The 25,266-nt window shown below is 41.6% G+C and overlaps 1 protein-coding gene across 1 annotated transcript in view; it reads left to right on the forward strand.

Annotated features, from left to right (window-relative positions):
• LOC124789912 overlaps positions 1 to 25,266 on the forward strand; it is a 225,582-nt gene that overhangs the window by 38,810 nt on the left and 161,506 nt on the right. The window contains exons 2-3 of the mRNA XM_047257429.1: positions 11,484 to 11,561; positions 22,481 to 22,575. Coding sequence (XP_047113385.1) covers positions 11,484 to 11,561; positions 22,481 to 22,575 — 173 coding nt within the window. The remainder of the gene's footprint in view (positions 1 to 11,483; positions 11,562 to 22,480; positions 22,576 to 25,266) is intronic.

Here is a 25,266-nt window from a genome sequence, read left to right on the forward strand (position 1 = left end):
GGAGTATATGGTAGTAGGTGGCAGCACAATGCACATAATATGAAAAACGTATGTTTTTGGGGGTGTCTGGATGCTTTTGATCACCTAGTGTGCTTTATTACTAGCGACAGTATTTCTTGGATTAGGCCTGTTTTTATAACTGCATAATTACTACTGGTAAATTACTATTTTTCCAATGTTTTTAAGCAGTATGATTCAAATGGATGTTATACAACAAACAATTTGGAGCAATTCCATTATAAAGTTTAGTGAGTTTTTTTCTGAGCCCTACCAATGAAAATGAGCACCAGCCACCACTGCTCCACTGTCTTGCTGTAATTATGCCATAAGCCACAGTTGTAGTGTTTCCAGGTAAAAAAAAGCAGTCACAGTTTGGGTGAATCATGAATGTATTCCACAATCTCATTTGGGTGCTCTGTGCCCAAAACATGCACATTATAGTGATTCATCTTTCCAGGCATATTGAACTTGGCTTCGTCACTGAAGGCAAGCTTCTATTAAAAAACTTCTTACCCCAGTAGCTGCTGCAGGTCATTGCAAAAGTCAGAACAAATTTCATTGTCCCAAGTAGCCAGCATATGCAATAACTGCAGCCTGTCTGGTTTTACATGCAGACTTTGTGTAGAATGCACCTGATAGTTGCATTTCTCTGCTCACACATGTCACTGATTTCTTCTGCTTCCTGACAAATAATTCCCAAGCACACTTGTAAACAAGCATTGTAAATATTTCTTAGGAAGATGATACCATTTGGTGGCAACTGTTTGAGGTGGAGTGACTCAGTTAGCCCTGGTGCCTCTTTGTTGCCAAGGGATTCAATGTGTCCATATATGATGTCAGAAGTGATAATAGGAAATGAGGTTTTAATGTTGAGCCATAATGTTCTTGAGTCCTATTGGATAACCATCTCTTTGTGGTTGTTGCTTTCTTGATATTTGATATTTGGCGTGGTAACTTGAAGCTCAAGAGCACTCACCATGGCTTCAGCCTTGCCAGCAGGACTAGTCCATTTGGACCTTGGAGGGGTATGCTGGTTGCTTGGAGTTGTCTCCCTAAAAAAATGGTTCAAATGGCTCTGAGCACTATGGGACTTAACATCTATGGTCATCAGCCCCCTAGAACTTAGAACTACTTAAACCTAACTAACCTAAGGACATCACACAACACCCAGTCATCACGAGGCAGAGAAAATCCTTACCTTGCCGGGAATTGAACCCGGGCATGGGAAGCGAGAACGCTACCGCACGACCACCTAATTTGGTAATCTGCCAAAAGATGTTCTGATTTTGTTCTACTTCATTGAGGGTCTGATCCCAAATTTGGTTTCAGTGTTGCTGTAGCTGGTGTCTAATATATTGGCTGAGCCATGCATCGCTGATCTTCTGGACCCTGAAAGTTTGGCAGTGACATCTGTAGTGTCTCTTCTCAGCAATGAGTTCCTGCATATGTTCCAGTAGAAGTTGATGGGCTGAATGGTGAACAGTGGTAGCTGTTGCAACGTTGTAGATTTCAGTAACAATATCTGTGAGAGTGTGAATTGCTTGATCTATGTTTCTATGAGTAATGATCTCTATAGGTGGTGGTGTTTTTTTTTTTTTTTTTTTGGAAATGAGAGTGTTGAAAAACCACACCCATATATTGAGTTGCAGAAAGGTACAACAAAAGACTGTTGGAAAGTTAGCTTTCAACCAACAAGGCCTTTATCAAAAATAGACCTACAAAACACACACACACACACACACACATACACACGCGCGCGCGCGCGCGTGCGCGCGCACCACATACACACATGACTAAAGTCTCTGGTAGCTGGTACCAAATTGCAAGCAGCAGTGCTTTATGAGAGAGGCAACTGGGTGGGGGAAAGGAGGAGGCTGGGGCAGGGAGTGGGAGGGATAACAAGGTAGGGGTGGGGGACAGTAAAATGCTGCTGGGAGCACGCAAAGACAAGTTGGAGAGTAGGGCAGCTAAGTGCAGTTGGGAGGTTAGACAGTGGGCAGAAGAGAGATTTTTTTTTTGGAGGGGGGGGGGGTAGTGGAAAAGGAACAAAGTTTTAGACTGGGTGCATTGGTGGAATAGAGGGCTGTATAGTGCTGTAATGGGAATAGAGAAGGGACTGATGGGTGAGGACAATGACTAACGGAGGTTGAGGCCAGGAGGATTACAAGAACATAGGATATATTACAGGGAGAGTTCACACCTATGCAATTCAGAAAAGGTAGAATAGTTGGAAGAATCCAGATGGCACAGGCTGTGAAGCAGTCATTGAAATGAAGAAGGTCATGTTGGGTGGCATTCTCAGCAAAAGGGTGTTCCAGATGTTTCTGGGGGACTGATGACCTTCGCTGTTTAGTCCCCCTTAAACATCCCACCAACCACCACCACCACCAGATGTTTCTTGACCACAGATTGTTGGTGGACATTCATGCAGACAGACAGCTTGTTGCTTGTCATGCCCACTGAGAACGCAGCACATTGGTTGCAGCTTAGCTTGTGGATCACATGACTGGTTTCACAGGTACCCTGCCTTTGATGGGATAGGTGATATTTGTGACTGGATTTGAGTAGGTGGTGGTGGGAGGACGTATGGGACAGGTCTTGCATCTAGGTCTATTAATGGGATATGAGCCATGAGGCAAGGGCTTGGGAGTGGGGTTGTGTACAGATGAACAAGAATATTGTGTAGGGTCAGTGGGTGGCAAATACCACTATGGGAGGGATGGAAAGGATAGTGGGTAGAGCAGTTCTTATCTCAAGGCATGACAAGAGGTAATCGAAACCCTGGCAGAGACTGTTTAGTTGCTCCAGTCCTGGGTGAAACTGAGCCACAAGGGGAATGCTACTCTGTGACTGGATGGTGGGACTTTGTGAGGTGTTCAGTGACTGGAAACATAAGGCATGGGAGACCTGTATTTGTACAAAGTAGGGAGGGTAGTTATGGTCTATAAAGGCCTCAATGAGACCTTCAGTGTATTTTGAGAGGAACCGGTCATCATTACAGATGCAATGACCACAAGTGGCTAAGCTGTATGGAAGCACTTCTTGGTATGGAATGGGTGGCAGCTGTCAAAGTGGAGGTTCTACTGGTGGTTGGTAGGTTTGATATAGACATCTTTGAGGAGGAGGTCAACATTGAGGAAGATGGCTTATTGGGTTGAATAGGACCAGGTGAAGCAAATGGGGGAGAAGGTGTTGAGGTGCTGCAGGAATGTGGATAGGGTATCCTCGTCCTTGATCCAGATCATGAAGATGTAATCAGTGAATCTGAACCAGATGAGAGGTTTGGGACTCTGGGTGTTTAGGAGGTATTCCTGTAGATGAGCAGTGCATAGGTTGGTGTAGGATGGGCCATGTGGTTGCCCATAGCCGTACCCTGGATCTGTTTGTAGGTAATGCCTGCAAAGGAGAAGTAATTGTGGGTGAGGATACAGTAGGTCACGGCGACTAGGAAGGTGGTGGTTGGTTTGGAACCTGTTGGGCATTGGGATAGATAATGTTCAATAGCGGTAAGGCCATTGGCATTAGGGATGTTAGTGTAAAGGGAGGTGGCATTCAATAGTGATGAGCAGGCCACCATGTGGCAAAGGAACAGGAACTGTGGAGAGTCAGTGGAGGAAATGGTTGGTATCTTTTATATAGGATGGTAGGTTACAGGTAAATAGGTTGAAGGTATTGGTCTATGAGAGGGGAGATTCTATCAGTGGAGGCACAGTAACCAGCCACAGTGGTGGCATCCTGGGTGGTTGGATTTATGGACTTTAGGAAGCAGGTAGAAGGTAGGAAGGAGTGGAGGGAGTGGTAGGGGTGAGGAGAGAGAGATGGACTCTGGCGAGGGATTCTCGGCTGGGCCTAATGATTGCAGGAGAGACTGAAGATGCTGATGGATTTCTGGAATAGGGTCACTGTGGCAGGGTTTGTAGGTGGATGAATCTGACAGCTGGCAGCATCCTTCTGCCAGGTAGTGATTGCAGTTCAAAACAACAGTGGTGGAGCCTTTGTCAGCAGGCAGGATTATGTGGTCAGGATGTTTTTGGACGTTCTGTTGTTTGATTCCAAGAATAAATCAGATGTCAGGCTTGATATATTTCTGGTGTTCCATCAGGAGCCCGATTGTTACTTTGAGAGTGAGAAGGGGTTAGTAGGCGGTTCCAGCCAACTTTGCGATCACTAGGGGCTGAATATTGGTTGGACATGGTAGTCTTCATTTTATATAATTATGTAAGTTTGATTGGTAAGGATTAGATGAAGGAGGATTTTGCCTTTCCAGTCTGTCTTGGACTGGAGATCTCCTCATCTTGGCCTTCTGGTTATTGCAGGTGTGGAGTATCTCTAAGTAGACAGACATTTCTGGTAGTTGGCAGTATGACTGTCCTTGCAATTTCAACAAGTTGGTGCAACATTTAGCAGTTTCGTGCATTACGCAGTCTTGTGAACTTGACCACATTTGAGGTATTTAGGTTGCAAATTGCAATTCTGTGATTAATGAAAGAATTTCTGGCAATTCTGGTTTGGAGGAATTGGCAGTCTGAGTTTAGTCTGGAACAGATGGTGTGGGACTGTCATCAGTTTCATCATCAGAAAGTGCATGAAAGTGGTTGGAGATTGGCACATTGGAAATGGGATCAGTTTCCATTCCATTTTCATCTTATTGTACTGGTTGTTGTTTTGTGTTTCCCACAGAAGACACTGCAGAGGTCTTCTTTTTCAGAACAGAAATCTTGATTTGATGTGTGAAAGCTTCTTCCAGGTGTGAGGTCACTGTTGGCTCTTGGTGCTTGTTGTCCTTTTTGCTGTCTTTACTGAATTTCCTCATTATTGTTCCATGAGTTTGTATTTGAAAATCATGTATTAATGTGAGTGGGATGTGATTGGATGAATGTACAGTTTGGTTGCATGGGAAACTGGAAGTCCTGTCAGCTATGGAAGCAACTGAGGACTCCATAGAAGATTTAGAAGAAGTTGGAACTTGAGATATTTGTGACTCAGACTTGGGAACGAGCCTACTGTCTACCTTATCTTAGCTTTGGTGTGCATGGGCTGGTGCCATGTGAGGGGGGCACTGGCATGCAAGGCCCCTGTCAAACAACTAGATCTGGCTAGCCCAGAATCACTAAAACAAATAGTAGTTGGAAATCGTCATGCACTCAATGATGTCTCACAGGTATATACTTTTTTACACATCTTCTCCTCCCCTTCCCCTTCTGACTCATCTTATATACCTTCCACTGCTAGTGCTGCCATCTGTTATCTGTGAGTAGTTACTGCACAATGACGTCGAACATAGGTGATGGTCACATTAATGTTACTGGACCATGTAGAAGATAGACTGAAGAAAGGCAGAACTACATTTATTGCATATGTAGATTTAGAGAACACTTTTGTCAACATTGACTAGAGTACAGACTTAAATTTATTGGTCCAGGGATCAAATACAGGGAGTGAAATATTGCAGAGGTTGGTCAGAAACAGTCTGAAAAGCTTGTGAAAGTGTTGTAGGGTAGGTTGAGCTTCAGTATGTTGTGCCATTTCCAAGTTATTTAGCATCAAAGTTAGCCAATCAGATCTTCATGCACAAATTCAAGCAGTTGCATGCTCTAAAATGCAGTAATGGACAGACGTCTGTGGATCCATAAGTTAGCACTTGTTGAAATGCTCATTGCCAGATAAAATTTGCCTTTTTGGAAGTGATAAATTTAAATTAAGTGAGCAAAAGCTACTTTGTTCAGTTTGAGGGAACCAAATGAAGAACAAAGTTGGTGACACTGTCTATGTGTGTGCGATGAATTTATTGGCTAACTTCAGTGCCAAGTAACTGGGAAATGGCGCAACATGTCGAATTTTTTTCTTATTTCAATGCAAAACCTCCCTTGCAACACCCTTACAAGATTTCAGACTGTTCCTGACCACTCTCTGCATAACTTGTACAGAAATCAGACAGCAGTTACAAGAAAAGAAAGGCATGAGAGGAAGGATATAGTTGACAAGGGAGGAGACAGAGTTGTACCCCAATGTTATTCAAGCTGTACATTGTGCAAGCTGTTTGGGAATGGTACTAATATTGACGGATAAGATATTTAAAAATTCTGGTAGAGATGGAATATGTGTGGAATATGCAAGAAACAGAATGGATAGTGCCTTCAAAAGTGGTTATAAGATTTCTGGGGAAGGGGGGGGGGGGGGGGGGGGAAGAAACATTGCAGATGGAATATAGAAGAATTAAATCAGATAATGCTGAGGAAATTAGATTGTGGTATAAGACTCTAAGTAGTAGGCGAGTGCTACTACACACATCAAAAAAGGTTTTGTATCATCTCAGTTCTGAGAGTTCTGGAACCTGTACAGAAGATTGGAATAGAGATCAACATAATATCCACCCTTTTTATTGCTCACAAAAACCACAAATTGCATGTTGTACCATCATACAGCGGGACCTTCAGAGGTGGTGGTCCAGATTGCTGTACACACCGTTACCTCTAATACGCAGTAGCACGTCCTCTTGCATTGATGCATGCCTGTATTCGTCATGGTAAACTAACCACAACCAGATTGTCCCACTCCTCAATGGCAATTTGATGTAGATTCCTCAGAGTGGTTGGTGGGTCACATCATCCGTAAACAGTGCTTTTCAGTATATCCCAAGCATGTTCGGTAGGGCTCATGTCTGGAGAACATGCTGGACTCTCTAGTAGAGCTATGTCATTATCCTGAAGGAAGTCATTCACAAGATGTGCAGGATGGGGGCACAAATTGTCATCCATGAAGATGAATGCCTCGCCAATATGCTTCCAATATGGTTCCACTATCAGTCGGAGGCTGGCATTCACATATTGTACAGCTGTTACAGCGGCTTCCATGACCACCAGTGGTGTATGTCAGCCCACATAATGCCACCCCCATACAGCAGAGAACTTCCACCTTCCTGCACTCGCTGGACATTGTATGTAAGGTGTTGAGCCTGACCAGGTTGCCTCCAAACACATCTCCAACAATTGTCTGGTTGAAGGCATATGCGACACTCCTCGGTAAAGAGAACGTGATGTCAATCCTGAGCAGTCCATACGGCATGTTGTTAGGTCCATCTCTGCTGCAATGCATGGTGTCATGGTTGCAAAGGTGGGCCTAGCCATGGAGTTCAGGAGTGAAGTTGCACATCATGCAGCCTATTGCGCACAGTTTGAGACATAACACGACGTCCTGTGGCTGCACAAAAAGCATTATTCAACATGGTGGCATTGCTGTCAGGGTTCCTCCGAGCCATGGAAATGGAAATGAGCATTTGGCATCTCTGGCCGGAAGGCTCCTTGTGGGGCAGGTCCAGCCACCTTGGTGCAGGTCTTATTACATTTGACACCACATTGGGCAACCTACGCGCCAGATGGGGATGAAATGATGGTGAAGACAGCACAACACCCAGTCCCTGAGCGGAGAAAATCCCCAACCCAGCCGGGAAGCGAACCGAGGCCTGTAGGCTGGCAATTGGTCACACTGACCATTCGGCTATCGGGGCGGACCCTCCGAGCCATAATCCATAGGTAGCAGTCATCCACTGCAGTGGTAGCCCTTGGGTGGCCTGAGCGAGGCATAACATCGACAGTTCCCGTCTCTTTGTATCTCCTCCATGTCCGAACAACATCGCTTTGGTTCACCCTGAAATGCCTGGACACTTCCCTTGTTGAGAGCCCTTCCTGGCTCGAAGTAACAGTGCAGACGCTATCGAACTGTGGTATTGACCCTGTAGGCATGGTTGAACTACAGACAACACAAGCCATGTACCTCCTTCCTGGTGGAATGACTGGAACTGATCGGTTGTCGGACCCCTCCGTCTAATAAGCGCTGCTCATACGTGGTTGTTTACATCTTTGGGCAGGTTTAGTGACATCTCTGTACAGTCAAAGGGACTGTGTCTATGATACAATATCTGCAGTCAGTGTCTATCATCAGGAGTTCTGGGAACCAGGGTGATGCAAAACTTTTTTTGATGTGTGTATTTGAACAGCAAAATAACTGATGGTGTCCAAGGTTAAGAGGATATAAAATGTACATTGTCAATAGCAGGAAAAGTGCTTCCAAAAGACAGAAATATTTTAAAGTCTAATACAAGTATTTGATTGGAGTATACCATTGTACATAAGTGAGAGACTACAATGGACAGTACAGAGGAAACAGAATAAAAGTGTTTTGAAATTTGGTGCCTTGGCAGAATTCTAATGATTAGATAGGTAGATTAGATAACTGCGGAAGAGGTACTAAATCAAATCGGTAAGAAAAGAACCTCATTGTACATCCTGACTAAAGGAAGGTATCAGTTGACAGGCCACACCCCGAGGCATCAAGGAACAGTATGTTTGGTAATAGAGAGAACTGTTTTTGTGCTATTAAGTTCAAAGAATGGTTTGATACAGATCTCCATGCTACTCTACCCTGTGTAAGCCTCTACGTCTCCCGACATCTTCTTTCTGCAACCTACATTCATTTGAATGTGTTTACTGTAATCGTCTCTTGATCTCCTTCTTCAATCTCTTGACTTCTCTACAGGTTGTAAATAACCTATCATTCCCTATGTTTTACCCCTGATGTCAAATTCTACCTGCAGTATAACGTCTCCCAACTCATCTTCATCTACTTCCTCTTCCATTTCTATAATATTGCCTTCAAGTTCATTTCCCTCATATAGTCCCTCAATATGTCCACCTCTGTAGCTTAGCAGTAGCATTTCCGCTTATCACGCAGGGGTCCTGGGTTTGATTCGCAGCAGGAGACTGGGTGTTGTGTGTCCTTCATCATCATTTTCATGATCATTGACCCACAAGTCGCTGAAGTGGCGTCAACTAAAAAGGACTTGTCATACGGCGGCCATACTCCCCCCCCCCCCCCCCCCCCCCCCCCCCACAGCCTGGGGGATGTCCCAAGTTCAAGTCTCGGTCGGGCACACAGTTTTAATCTGCCAGGAAGTTTCATATCAGCGCACACTCCGCTGCAGAGTGAAAATCTCATTCTGGAAACATCCCCCAGGCTGTGGCTAAGCCATGTCTCCGCAGTATCCTTTCTTTCAGGAGTGCTAGTTCTGCAAGGTTCACAGAAGAGCTTCTGTAAAGTTTGGAAGGTAGGAGACGAGATACTGGCAGAAGTAAAGCTGTGAGTACCGGGCGCGAGTCGTGCTTCGGTAGCTCAGATGGTAGAGCACTTGCCCGCGAAAGGCAAAGGTCCCGAGTTCGAGTCTCGGTTGGGCGCACAGTTTTAATGTGCGAGGAAGTTTCAGGATATTGAGACTTTATTTAAAATTGAGACACAACAATATCTCATTCCATTCTCAAGTTATTGGTTTTTATATCCACTGGACAGTCACGTGCATGTTCTCAGTTCTGTTAATGTGGACTTTCCGGTTGCTGTGAAATACTTATCATAAAATTTTAAGAAATTCAATTTTAATGGAACCATACAGAGAGACAACCCTGGTGGGGTTTTCTGTAATCTTTTCAAGACCTTTCATTGTATAGAACAAGAAATCATATTAGAGAAAATCAACAAGTTATGGCTTTAAAAGCCTTCTCACGTCAGTGGAGTCATAATTATAGTAAAAACAGTGGGTCACATTATCAATTTCAAGGGAGATCATAGTTTTTTTGAATGTCCAATTCACATCTTGGCTCACTATTGACTAAATAGCAAGCCAGGGTGTGTATCGTACATTTAACAAAGCTATGATCCCCCTGAAAAATGTCCTCCATAGATGGGGACAAAATGTCGGGTTTTAAAGTGAAATCCCTTTGACCACAGCATAATAGCCAAGAATATTTTATTAATTGTGACAATTCTGGCCGTGAAAGTTTATATTTTACAATTAAATACAGTGTGCCATGAGGTTTGGTACTCGTTTCACACCTTTTCTCTGTCTATCCTGAATGTTTTACTTTGGACTCTGGGAGACTCTTCTAAAACTGTAATGTTTGCTGATGATGGGCTTAAGCATGCCCATTCTAGACACAGCCAGGAGAATAATGAAGAGGCTTACAGCTGATTTGTAGCCAACTTGGGTACAAAGAAATCAATTAATTTACAGGTACCAAAAGTAGAATTAAACAGGCAGAGACTGGATAAAGTTCTGTGTGTCAAGTTCCCAAGCTTCAGATGGATAAAAAACTGACATGGCAGTGACATAAGTATAGATTATCCTGAAAGCACATTTGTTCCCGCTTTGTACTTACAAATCACTTTCATTGTGTTGGCTTGCAGACAGGATTGCTAGCATACTCTGGATACTTTCACTCAGTACTGTGATATGACTTGATAAGAAAGGTGCCTATTGTGTAAAGTTGATAGCTGAACATCTTGCAGGGGTGTGAGGATCCTGACACTTACCTCCTGATACATGCAATTCACAATGGTTCTTGTAGTTAATAATAAGAATGAATTCAGGAGGAACTCTGGAATTCTCTACCACATTCAAGAAGTAAATACAGTTTTCATCCAGTCTATATACACCTCTGTAGGGTTACAGTGCATCTTTAATATCTGATGTGAATGTCTGTAATAATTTGTTAGTAGGCATCAGGCAAGGAATTGAAAATCCCAAAATATTCTAAATTAAAGTAAAATAATATCTCGTTAGCTACTGCTCTGACAATGTATTAGAGTATTTGGAATCAGGGCTATAAATTTTGAATACAGTAACTCAAATATTTGTATTATGGAGGTCATGTTTTGTCAGTTATATTGGCCACTTGCAGCGGTATATAAAACTCTGTTCTGACCTCCAGGTATGTAAGCTTAGTCTTTATAGAGTTTTTTTTTATTTCTGTTATTCTGGCTGTTACTTGCACAAATTGTGATACATTAATTCACATTATTAATCACAAATATCATTATGGAGTATTTGCTTGGCACTTAAGCATAAAAGTGCCTGGGTTCATAAGAGACTTCTTCAGTGTTAAGTTATCAACTTTGTGTAATATTCTTACTGCACACTTTGGCAGAATATTTTTTTTTTTTTTTTAATTTAGCTGCATTGTCCCATACGATTATCCCAAAGGACAATATTGACTGAATGGATGAAAAGATTTAGGTAAACTTAATTAATAATGAATCTTTCACTGTAAGTGACAACATTGATTTTTTTTATTTATTTATTTATTTATTTTACACTGGCTTCTAGGCAGTACTATGACCATATAATCATCATCCTGTTGTATCTCAAACAATTATTCAGTCAGTCCAATTTGTATCTGAAGTGCAATGGTCTTCTAAAACAGTTGAAGCATTACTTATTTTTTAGTCACTGATAATTTAATGTTTGCAGTGCAACTAATGTTGCAAATCCATGATAATTTTTCCCTAGAAGTCAATTGTGTTACAACAGATTTTAGATCATTAGCTTCATATACACTAAACAGTTTCTCTATAATTATTTATGAAACTTATTGTATAACTGAATGGATCATCTAATTATATACAGATAAAATGTCATATTTATTCTTCCGTTTCAGGTTTTGAAAAATCTACTTGACAAGCCTGAGATTCAAGGTTCAGCTTGGCATACTTGTCACAGAGAGAACTATAAACAGGTATGAGAATTTATTAATGTTTTAAGATGTCCAATATGCTTCTAGAATGGTTATTTAGAAATTAAAGATACATTCCTTGACAATTACTAAGGAACAGAGACATTGTTGGACAGGAATAATCACAGGCAATGATTGACGACATGAAACATAGTACATAAGTAATAGAGGTGGAGCGGTATATTTATAACAAAAAGTGGTACAGATTTCACTACATGGGAAAGATAGATAACAGACATACATAATGTTTATGCTTGACACAGGTTAGGCTCCCAATACAATGGTCGATACCAGACTCTCAGTAAGGAATATGCCCTCGTTGGGCACTAATGCACATTTTGCACCTGTTATTAATGCTGGCTACCAAATAATTGAGGATATTGTCCTGTACCTCTCTCAAGGTGATTTTCAGTCCTTTCACAGTTTGGGAGGTGGTGTTCATTGAAAAACAAGTCTGCCAAAAGCTTCCCAGGCATGCTTTACTGGGATTATGTCCAGAGAATATGCCGGCCATTCCATATATTCAGTATCTTCACTTTCCAGTCTGTCTGACATCTCAGCGGTCCTGTGTAGCATTGTCATCCATAAACAGAAAGTTGGGATCTGCTGCACCCCTAAATGAGGCATACAAGATCCAGAATAATCTCCCAGCAATACCGCTGTGTTGTAATTGTACCTTGCACAATGATATGCAATGGCATTCAGCCATTGTGCAAAATGCCTGTCCACACCACAATGCCTAGGCCATATTGATGATGTTCATGGACATTCTATGGTGTGTAATATGTTCCTCTCTTTCTCTGTCCACACTAGCTGATGGCCAGAATCATTTGCCACAGTGAAGCAGGGTTCATTGCAGAACATCACTCTGGACTATTGTTGCTGATCCCAACCAACATCCTACCTTCACCAATAAACTCTTTCTCAGTGATGGTGTAGTTGAAGTGAGATGTATTTAACAGGCTTTCAAGCATACAAATCAGCCTGATATAACTGCCACAAATGGTTCTGGCAGAGGCACATGTACCAGCAGCAGTTTCAAGTTCTGCGGTGATCCGCCTAAGAGTGAGATGTCTCTTTCTTTTCACCACTAGGGCTATGTATTGATCATCTTGCAATGTGGTGTTCTGTCTACAACCACCAGCATGCTTTCAATTACCATTTCCACTTTCAGCAACCTTTTTTCCTTTTGTGATGATGAGTTGACACTGTTGGACACATCCATTACTGTGGCCACAGTAGTACACTTGACTTGACCAGCTTCCAATGCAACAATGCAGTTAACACATCCTACCCTTTACATTTCCTTATACTATCATTGGGTGCTCTGTAACAATTGTTGGCTGTTCCACAGCAGTTGGCAAATTGTACCTTATTATGTGTCAGTTGTTCTTTAACAGCTGTCAATAGTGGATAAGTTATTAAAAGTGGAGGAAAGGTGGCAGTGCCATCTGTGTTGTTTGCATCTTGAGTTGCAATTAGCCATACCTAGGATTGTATTTAAAAACAAAGATGATGTGACTTACCATACAAAAGCGCTGGCAGGTCGATAGGAACACAAACAAACACATACATACACACAAAATTCTAGCTTTCGCAACCAATGGTTGCTTCGTCAGGAAAGAGGGAAGGAGAGGGAAAGACGAAAGGATGTGGGTTTTAAGGGAGAGGGTAAGGAGTCATTCCAATCCCGGGAGCGGAAAGACTTACCCCTTTGTCTTTAAATATGTCTGCTTGTGTCTGTATATGTGTGGATGGATATGTGTGTGTGTGCGAATGTATAACCATCCTTTTTTCCCCCTAAGGTAAGTCTTTCCGCTCCCGGGATTGGAATGACTCCTTACCCTCTCCCTTAAAACCCACAACCCACATCCTTTCGTCTTTCCCTCTCCTTCCCTCTTTCCAGATGAGGCAACAGTTTGTTGCGAAAGCTTGAATTTTGTGTGTATGTTTGTGTTTGTTTGTGTGTCTTTCGACCTGCCAGCACTTTCGTTTGGTAAGTCACATCATCTTTGTTTTTTGACAAATTTTTCCCACGTGGAATGTTTCCCTCTATTATATTAATATCATTAATTTGAACCCAACAATTACGTTTGTTATTGTCACTGTTGCATTTCGTAATCTTTCCTGTCGTCTTATTTTCTCTTTGTGTTTTTGCTGAAACTCTTTGTCTTTAAATATGTCTGCTTGTGTCTGTATATGTGTGGATGGATATGTGTGTGTGTGCGAGTGTATACCCGTCCTTTTTTCCCCCTAAGGTAAGTCTTTCCGCTCCCGGGATTGGAATGACTCCTTACCCTCTCCCTTAAAACCCACAACCCACATCCTTTCGTCTTCCCCTCTCCTTCCCTCTTTCCTGATGAGGCAACAGTTTGTTGCGAAAGCTTGAATTTTGTGTGTATGTTTGTGTGTCTTCCGACCTGCCAGCGCTTTCGTTTGGTAAGTCAGATCATCTTTGTTTTTTGATAAATTTTTCCCACGTGGAATGTTTCCCTATATATATATATATATATATATATATATATATATATATATATATATATATATATATATATATATATATATATATATATATATATATATATATATATATATACAGGGTGTTTCAAAAATGACCGGTATATTTGAAATGGCAATAAAAACTAAACGAGCAGCGATAGAAATACACCGTTTGTTGCAATATGCTTGGGACAACAGTACATTTTCAGGCGGACAAACTTTCGAAATTACAGTAGTTACAATTTTCAACAACAGATGGCGTTGCAAGTGATGTGAAGGATATAGAAGACAACGCAGTCTGTGGGTGCGCCATTCTGTACGTCGTCTTTCTGCTGTAAGTGTGTGCTGTTCACAACGTGCAAGTGTGCTGTAGACAACATGGTTTATTCCTTAGAACAGAGGATTTTTCTGGTGTTGGAATTCCACCGCCTAGAACACAGTGTTGTTGCAACAAGACGAAGTTTTCAACGGAGGTTTAATGTAACCAAAGGACCGAAAAGCGATAGAATAAAGGATCTGTTTGAAAAATTTCAACGGACCGGGAACGTGACGGATGAACGTGCTGGAAAAGTAGGGCGGCCGGGTACGGCAACCACAGAGGGCAACGCACAGCTAGTGCAGCAGGTGATCCAACAGCGGCCTCAGGTTTCCGTTCGTCGTGTTGCAGCTGCGGTCCAAATGACGCCAACGTCCACGTATCGTCTCATGCGCCAGAGCTTACACCTCTATCCATACAAAATTCAAATGCGGCAACCCCTCAGCGCCGCTACCATTGCTGCACGAGAGACATTCGCTAACGATATAGTGCACAGGATTGATGACGGCGATATGCATGTGGGCAGCATTTGGTTTACTGACGAAGCTTATTTTTACCTAGACGGCTTCGTCAATAAACAAAACTGGCGCATATGGGGAACCAAAAAGCCCCATGTTGCAGTCCCATCGTCCCTGCATCCTCAAAAAGTACTGGTCTGGGCCGCCATTTCTTCCAAAGGAATCATTGGCCCATTTTTCAGATCCGAAACGATTACTGCATCACGCTATCTAGACATTCTTTGTGAATTTGTGGCGGTACAAACTGCCTTAGACGACACTGCGAACACCTCGTGGTTTATGCAAGATGGTGCCCGGCCACATCGCACGGCCGACGTCTTTAATTTCCTGAATGAATATTTCGATGATCGTGTGATTGCTTTGGGCTATCCGAAACATACAGGAGGCGGCGTGGATTGGCCTCCCTATTCGCCAGACATGAACCCCTGTGACTTCTTTCTGTGGGGACACTTGAAAGACCAGGTGTACCGCCAGAATCCAGAAACAATTGAACAGCTGAAGCAGTACATCTCATCTGCATGTGAAGCCATTCCGCCAGACACGTTGTCAAAGGTTTCGGGTAATTTCATTCAGAGACTACGCCATATTATTGCTACGCATGGTGGATATGTGGAAAATATCGTACTATAGAGTTTTCCAGACCGCAGCGCCATCTGTTGTTGAAAATTGTAACTACTGTAATTTCGAAAGTTTGTCTGCCTGAAAATGTACTGTTGTCCCAAGCATATTGCAACAAACGGTGTATTTCTATCGCTGCTCGTTTAGTTTTTATTGCCGTTTCAAATATACTGGTCATTTTTGAAACACCCTGTACTTTCGTCTTTCCCTCTCCTTCCCTCTTTCCTGATGAGGCAACAGTTTGTTGCGGAAGCTTGAATTTTGTGTGTATGTATGTGTGTCTATCAATCTGCCAGCGCTTTCGCTTGGTAAGTCACATCATCTTTGTTTTTAGATATATTTTTATATAACTATGTACTCAAATGTCTGTATATGCTACAAGATTATCATATTGTATAATAGAACAGCGCCATCTGTTGTTGAAAATTGTAACTACTGTAATTTTGAAAGTTTGTCTGCCTGAAAATGTACTGTTGTCCCAAGCATATTGCAACAAACGGTGTATTTCTATCGCTGCTCGTTTAGTTTTTATTGCCGTTTCAAATATACCGGTCATTTTTGAAACACCCTGTATGTGGGTTTTAAGGGAGAGGGTAACGAGTCATTCCAATCCCGGGACCAGAAAGACTTACCTTAGGGGGAAAAAAGGACAAGTATACACTCGCACACACACACATATCCATCCGTACATACACTGACACAAGCAGACATTTTGGCCTTTACAAATCTCCCTGACTGTTTATCACATGACCTAAGTACTGTAGTTCAGTTTGAAAAACGTCACACTTTTTGAGATGACAACTGAGTCCTGCTTCTGACAACACTCAAAAAAGAGTATGCAAAATGACAGTGTGTTCCTATGTTGTATGACCTGACACAACAATACTGTCAAGGTAATCTGAACAAAATGTCACTTTTTCAGTCAGCTGTTCCAAGTAATATTGAAGAATGGTGGGTGCGGAAGCACTGCTGAAGGGCAAATGCAAATACTTGAACAGTCCTAAGTGTGTATTTCACTTCACTCAATAGAATTTGAATGTGGGCATCTCACAAATCTATCTTAGAAAAGTAATGTCCTGCACCAAGCCTGTCCGTGAGTTTCTGAGGGCCAGATAATGGATACGTGTTAAACACTGTCTGTGGGTTGACTGTAGACTTGAAATCAGCACAAATGCGAGTGTGGCCAGAAGGCTTAGGCAACAAAACGAGAAGACTTGGCCACTGACTAGCTTGAATGGGAGCAATTACACCATTATCTTGCAATTCTGTCAGTTCACTGCCTACTTTGTCTGTTAAAGCAATTGGAACAGGGCAGGCCTAGAAAAACTTGTCTCTCAATGTAATATGCGCTACAGAGTTATTAGCTTTGTCCATTCCTTCTGAAAATAGTTCAGGAAATTCTTTAAGCAAGTAGCTACATTGTCTTTTAGTTCAAGTGCAGATACTGAAAGCACATTGTCTTGGATGCTAAGCCCAAACAAATCAAAGGCAACTAAACCGAATATGTTCTCACTGTCTCATGACTTCAACATAGGCCTAGTAAAATTTACTGTCCATATAGGCAAAGTACACTGTCCAAGATCTGGAATTTCCTGTCTGTTGTAAGGTATGATGTGCTCGTTAGATCTAGAAAAGCGTAGTGAGCCTAACTGTTTGTACGTGGCATGATTAACAAAAGTTACTGAGGCATGCGTGTCTAACTGAAGGGTAGCACAATGGCTAGCAATTCATAATGAGACAAATAGTTTGTTAGAACATTGTTGCACAGCACTAGGGTGACAAGGAGGCACAACCTTTATCTTACTTTTGTTAGAAATCTGTTGCAGGTGCTGAAAACACAGCATTCACTGCATGTGCATGAGCCTGTTTTTTCTGGGACTGGCCAAAATTGACATTTTTGTGCCATTTCAAACAAACTGCTTGGACATGGCCTTTTTTCTACAGATGTAACAGACTGTGTTACATGATGGACAATCTTGTCTTTTATGGAGAGCAAAATATCTAGGGCAAGACTTCACTAAATTCACAGGCCTGTTTACATGTCTACATGGCTGTCTGTGTGGCTGTGTATGCACCCATTTTTGTGGCAGCTTGAGTTGGATGCAAACAAAGGGCAACTTGACCCAACAAATTAGGGCCTTGTCAAACTTATCAACTGCTATGGCACCCGAATCATATTGCTCTAAGATTTACAGATCATATTGCTCTAAGATTTGCAATACTTGGGGAAGTGATGGATCAGAGTAGTTTAAGATCTGTTCCTGTATTCTATTATCTGGGACATTGAACATTATTGCATACTGAATCATTAAATCACTGTAAAAGTTGCCACAACTACACTTAAATTTACACTTCCTAATCATACTCAATAATTCTGTGTACTACTGGTGGTATGTCTGTTCTGGATTTTCTGCAAGCAAAAGAACTGATATCTAGCTGCAGCTACTTCGACTTGCTGGTCATAGTATTCAGTTAATACAGTAATTACTTTTTCAAAGCTGAATTCATCAGAAGATGCAGTTGGGAATAGTTCTTGTAGTAACCTGAACACTGGGGACCCCACAATCGAAAGGAAGTATTGCAGCTTTACACTACCCTGAACATGATGAACATGACAATGTGCTTGGAACTAAGTCAGGTATTCAATCCCTTCCTCTTCTGATTTGTTAAATTGCTGGAATGTTGGTATGCTGTTTGGCAGCACTTTGGGGGGGGGGGGGGGTTGGTTTGGTTTGTTGGTTGGTGGTTGCGTGGCTGATGTAGCTTATGCAGCCAGTAGTTGTACCGTCATCAACAAGGCAGCAATTTGTTGGTTCTGAAACTGAAAACCTTGTGTTAGATCCATCACATTGGCTGTCTGTGGCTGAGATGTGGGGGCAGTGGGTGGAGGAGGTGGGAATTCAAGGTTTACACAAATATGTTATAGCAAAAAGCAAGCAAAGCCTCTGAAAAGAGAAAATTTGATTAGTTCTGGGCTCCCCTCCTGGAATACATGTAAGAAAACAACAAGTTATCAAATGGAAATACTTGAAGATGATCACCTCTGCAAGCTAAAACACAAGAGAAGTAAGCAAAATATTCAGCCAAGTTGATTATCTTTGATCACCACTGAACTATCCTTGTCGCCACTGTAGATTCTTGTACCATAAGGAAACGAGCGAGAGAATGTTGTCATGGGTGGCTGGTATCCTCTTTCTACAACACAAAAACACATGTGGATTATTTATTTACATGAACTTGAAGTATTTATGTACCTTGAATAGAGCCCATGTGTTGTGGTATAAGCTCATCAGTAATAGTTCCACCACAGACAATATGGGTAATCTTGCTATTACAGTAGTCTGGTCACTTTGTACTGTTGTAACTTCTGATGTGAACTGAGCCTCCACTGCATTCAAACTGACAGACACCAAACTGGAGTGTGAGTTAGTGAGTGAGACCCTGCAGTCAACAGCTGTCAAGAGGGCATTGGCAGTGTGCTGTCAAGATGGTGTTCGTGGTATGTCACTTGTCAGTGTGCCTCTGGCCTCTCTCATGATAGGCACGCTTGATCCAGCGCCTACTATTGATCTTCGCATTACATCTTTGCTGACCGGTCTGCTGGCAACAGCTTACACCAGCACACCTAAGAATCTGCATAATTCTTTGATTGAAGAGGGCTTAGACATGCACCTTATTGCGTCTATTTTTTCCATCAGAGGCAGGGAACCAGCTGAAGAGACCTAGTGCCTCAAAAAGGTTACTTCTGGCAGTCCAAAAATGCACTTGGCTGTGTTAAGAACAGTGTTGTAATATTCCAGGGAACTAAATACCTCTTGCCAGTGTTGCCGGTGTGGCTCCTTGTCAGCCGAAGGCACTAGCACAACATCTAGATATGAGAAGCAGAATGGAAGGCCTTGGAGGACTGAATCTACAAATCTCTGCAAAGTCTGTGCTGTGTTCCTCAGTCTGATTTTCATGAACATATTCTCAAAAAGTCCAAAAGCTGTCATGAAAACTGTTTTAGGAATATCCATCTCAGCCTCTGATATGTGATATCTGCTTTAGCACACTCTAGGACACTAAAGATGGTTGTGCCATGCAGAGTGTGCTTGTTACCTCACAGCAGTAGCACAAGATACCTATCAGGTACCATTCTTACATTCAGTTTGTGGTAATCTCTGCAAGGGCACCAAGATTCATTCTTCTTAGGCATAAGGCGCAAAGTGCGGGACCGTGGACTGCTTAATGTTCTGATAGTACCTTTGAACAACATGGTGTTAAATTCTGTTTTTGGCATGCTGAATCGATCAGGCATCAGATGTCATGGCTGCACAAGATGGGCGGTCAAGCTGTTGTCTCTATATGATGTACCATATTTTGCTGCATCTGTTTCAAAGTGCCAGATAGCATAGTTAAATTTGGTTAATCACTAAGCAGAATGTGGTACGCACCTTCTTGTGTCTGGATTAACTTCACACTGTGACAGGTGGTACTGTGGTGGAACCTGGAGACTGCAAGCCGTGTGACACTTTCAGCTAGCTGAGACAGAGGGTTATAGTGAGTGAAAATATCAGTAGCAATGATCACCTCTGCAATTTCTGTGAGGGTAAAGTTCCAGCAGAGTGGGTGAGGCAGTCCTAGAGCGAATTCCAAACTCCACATCCCATACATAGCAATGGTTGAGTTGTTGACTGCTACTATGCAGAGTACAGTGGTAGACCTGCAGCAGTGCCTCAGAAATCTTGGGAGAATGCTCAGGCCACATCCAATATCAATGAGAAACTTCAAACCAGTGCTAGATCACTAGCATAAGGATGCTTTGATGATGACCGGCTGCCAGCTACTTCTAGGACTACCTGTTATGGGCATGTAGCATAGCTGCATGGTGTGATACATTTCTTTGCTTGCTCTCCAAAATGATGATGGTACCAAGACACCAGCTGCTCTCAGCATGATTTGGTACTGCTGGGAGACCAACTCCTAAAATCTCTGTGATAATGCCTGCAGTCGTCCTCTTCACTGTTCTGTGACATTAACATGCTAACCTGTGTGCATAGTAGGACTGTTGAGGACTGTTGATATTTTTAAAAATATCAGGAACCTGATACATATAAATATTTGAAAAAATATCGTTATTGCCCTCAATATATAAAAAAAAGTTTTGATATATTGAAGAAAAAAATATCAATGTAGGCCTATAAAAATATTGGCTACATATTATAAACACAATGCTGGTTTTAGAGCTGTATATTTAAGTATTAATTTATTATTAGATTTCTGTACATCAACAAGTTAGCAGCCTGCCTATTCCCCTTAGAGCACGAACTGAAAGGAAAACGATGCATGTTCACACTTGGCAATAATCAATGTTAACAATGGTAACTGCATGTAAGTGGTCATTTGGTTACCTCACATATCAGATTTGTCCAGAACACTTTATGACAACTTCCCTGTTTTTTCATTTCTGTCAATGCCAGTGACATAGCAGTTGTAGTGTCAAAATTGTGTGATGAAGTTAAAAGTTGCAATTTTTTTTGGTAGTACTCAACACCGATTACATCAGTATTTCCCCTAACCTGTCCTTGTCCACCACAAAGATCAATCTTGTCATTTAGATTTTTGTTCATCATTTCCAGTAACTGTTTTTGAAGAATGCTGATGTGAAGAAATAGCACACTGTATTATTCCATTCACACCACCACCACCCAGTGCAGTTGAGCTTCTTCTTTGTGCCACCTATACTTGCTTCACACAGTGAAAGAGAAAGACTGGATGCAGTTGGGCTTTTTCTTTGTGCCACCTGTACTTGCTTCACATAGTGAAAGAGGAAACACTGGACATGATGAAAGCTCAAAAAGTAGTAAGACTCCTTCACACAGTGAAAGTAAAATAGTGTTTTACTACGGTTTCAAAAGAATAATTCAAAATATTTATAAAAAAAAATGGTGCTTGATATTGCAGGTTTGATATCAATATGTCGTGGAAAAAAATTTCACTGGTAAATAACAATACTTTTTGGAAAAATATCGATATATATAAATATATCGATATTTTATCAACAGCCCTGGTGCATGGTAGCTTGACCTTGATCATGAGGGCATCATAATTGGCATGTGCTAGAGACATTTGTGCTGCTGTGGTACTGTTGCACTGTACTTGGCACTTGGTATTTGGCCAGCTGACTTTAGCCTTTACCTGTTCTATTAACATAAACAGGTAATGTTCTGGAGGGAATAATTTTACTGGATGCAGAAGTTGTTCACTGCTTTGAAACTCATGATACAACACGTTTGATTACTATAGCAATTCTGAGCAAATAAACTTGAAAACTCTTTGACAGAAAAATAAGTTTGTGAGTGAGTGTGAATATCTCATAAGGAATCAGTATATGGAGTGTCTATTACATTACAAAACAAAAACTTAAGAATAGCATGGCTGTACTGAGATACAATGCAGTACTCCCAGCATTCGAACACCACAATAGTTAACTCCCACACTGTACTTGCCATGCACATGACATAGAACATCATCTTCCTGCATGTGCCTTGAAACCCCTGGCTGTGGTGACAGCAGATGTCACCAAGTAGTCACTAAATTTCCATTTTATTTCAAAAAGTGCTGATCTCAGTCACTATAATTGTTGTTTTGTTTGGGATTAGGGATTTATTTACATTTTACCTTAAAAACAACATAAACCTGTAAAATAATAAAAATTCTTGTTACTGCTTACCTGTAGTATAATTTTCTTTCTACTGTAAATAATAGCTGTTTAAAACTATAAGAAATAATGCACTTAAATATTATTCCAAACCCCTCTTATGATCGTATTAATAAATTGATTCAACTGAAGGGAATTCCAATCATACCAAAGCTTTAATTTTTTAAAAGGGAATTCCAGCCATGCCAAAGATTTAATTTTTTATATTAGTCATCTATCTTACCTTTAGATCAGATTTTTATATTTTCACCTGTTGAATTTTCTTTTCAAGGTATCTTTTTCTGTTGTGCATGGGAAAAAATGGGAAAAAATTTTGAAACAGCTAAGTCGGTCAGGTATTGGATCAAAATGCGGCTCAACAATGAGGTGAGTATTCTCTTTAAACATTTTGATTATTTTCATGACACCTAAAACTATATCCGATACTGCATGTTAATAGTATTAATATTCATGTAAAATGTATTTTGTCGGTTCAGACTACAAAATTTAAATAGATTTTAGAAACTGTTCAGCAGAATGCAATACCACTACTCAATGTAAATTGGTTAGTTAAATGTGTTGTAGGCCATCAGCATGAGGTATCTGAAGGACATAAATGAATAACTTGTTGAATGAAGCAGCAATTAGAACTTTCTTGTTATACTGGTCAAAGAAAAACCTAAATATAGGTAACTTGTTGTTCCAGCCATCAAGTGGTTAAAATTGAACATTTCCCTCCCTCAATTTAACCCAGTACCTCTTGCATATGTTTTATAGAATATACTATTGAGGGAAATAATATGTCAGTTACCATTACAAAAATGTCAAACTTTCAGATTACACAAACAAAGAGAATGACTCCACTTTGCATACAATACAAGAATTTTTATGACTTCACACAATTTTGCACAATTTTTACTTTCCTTGAAATAAAACAGAAAGTGGAGTTTTTTTTCCAAAACTTATACAGAATTTACACAAAAGCATATCACATCACCTTTTATTTTCAAGATGGCTTCAAATAACTGACAACAAATCGATAGGGAGATAATAAGTAGCAGCATAAAGAAAGTTGGCTGTAGCTATAAACAATATTGTCTTATCTTTGGGAAGATCAAGAAGGTAAGCTTATCTATGGAATAGGCATTTTAAAAGACACAGCAGTGATCCCTATCTGATATGTGACATCAGTCTAAAAGTCTTTTTAACCAGAAATCATGTTCTGTGAGCAGTACGAACTTCCTTGTATACAGGGTGAGTCACCTAACATTACCGCTGGATATATTTCGTAAACCACATCAAATACTGACGAATTGATTCCACAGACCAAACGTGAGGAGAGGGGCTAGTGTAATTGGTTAATACAAACCATAAAAAAATGCACGGAAGTATGTTTTTTAACACAAACCTACGTTTTTTTAAATGGAACCACATTAGTTTCGTTAGCACAGCTGAACATATAAACAAATACGTAATCAGTGTCGTTTGTTGCATTGTAAAATGTTAATTACATCCAGAGATATTGTAACCTAAAGTTGGCGCTTGAGTACCACTCCTCCGCTGTTCGATCGTGTGTATCGGAGAGCACCGAATTACGTAGGGATCCAAAGGGAACGGTGATGGACCTTAGGTACAGAAGAGACTGGAACAGCACATTACGTCCACATGCTAACACCTTTTTATTGGTCTTTTTCACTGACGCACATGTACATTACCATGAGGGGTGAGGTACACGTACACACGTGGTTTCCGTTTTCAATTACGGAGTGGAATAGAGTGTGTCCCGACATGTCAGGCCAATAGTTGTTCAATGTAGTGGCCATCATTTGCTGCACACAATTTCAATCTCTGGCGTAATGAATGTCTTACACGCCGCAGTACATCTGGTGTAATGTCGCCGCAGGCTGCCACAATACGTTGTTTCATATCCTCTGGGGTTGTAGGCACATCACGGTACACATTCTCCTTTAACGTACCCCACAGAAAGAAGTCCAGAGGTGTAAGATCAGGAGATCGGGCTGGCCAATTTATGCGTCCTCCACGTCAGATGAAACACCCGTCGAACATCCTGTCAAGGGTCAGCCTAGTGTTAATTGCGGAATGTGCAGATGCACCATCATGCTGATACCACATACGCCGACGCGTTTCCAGTGGGACATTTTCGAGCAATGTTGGCAGATCATTCTGTAGAAATGCGATGTATGTTGCAGCTGTTTGGGCCCCTGCAATAAAGTGAGGACCAATGAGGTGGTCGCCAATGATTCCGCACCATACAGTCCACGGTCGCTGTCGCTCTACCTGTCTGAGCCAGCGAGGATTGTCCACGGACCAGTAATGCATGTTCTGTAGATTCACTGCCCCGTGGTTTGTGAAACCCGCTTCATCGGTAAACAGGTAGAACTGCAACGCATTCTCTGTTAATGCCCATTGACAGAATTGCTGTCGATGAATAAAGTCATCACCATGTAATTGCTGATGTAGCGACACATGAAACGGGTGAAAGCGGTGACGATGCAGTATGCGCATGACACTACTTTGACTCAGTCCACCGGCTCTCGCAATGTTCCATGTACTCATGTGTTGGTTCATGGCAACAGCAGCTAACACACCAACTGCACCCGCTTCTCCTGTGATGGGCCTGTTACGGACCCATTTGTGTGCTATGACCATACCTGTTGCATACAGTTGGCGGTAGATGTTTTGCAATGTGCGGCACATTGGATGCTCTCTGTCCGGGTACCGTTCTGTATACACCCTGCTGGCTTCAGCTGCATTTCGTCGACACTCGCCATAGATTAGTATCATCTCCGCCTTTTCAGAGTTTGAATACACCATGGTCACAGTTCCTACAACACTACACTATCACAGACGTCTGGTAACACGGTGTACTACAGTTGGTCTGTGTGCGGAGACGAATGCAGAATAACAGTAGCAGCAAGCGCTACATGCGGACACTGCGACATCTAGACCAAACCACAACAGTGCACTACAGCCACTCGTAAACATGGTCGTCTTCGTAAACATGTCCCTGCAGATGCTGCTCGCCGACCGTGGCCCGTGTTTGTTACAACACGCAAC

The sequence above is a fragment of the Schistocerca piceifrons genome, chromosome 3 (assembly GCF_021461385.2).
Source record: "Schistocerca piceifrons isolate TAMUIC-IGC-003096 chromosome 3, iqSchPice1.1, whole genome shotgun sequence".
In the NCBI taxonomy this organism is placed as follows: domain Eukaryota; kingdom Metazoa; phylum Arthropoda; class Insecta; order Orthoptera; family Acrididae; genus Schistocerca; species Schistocerca piceifrons.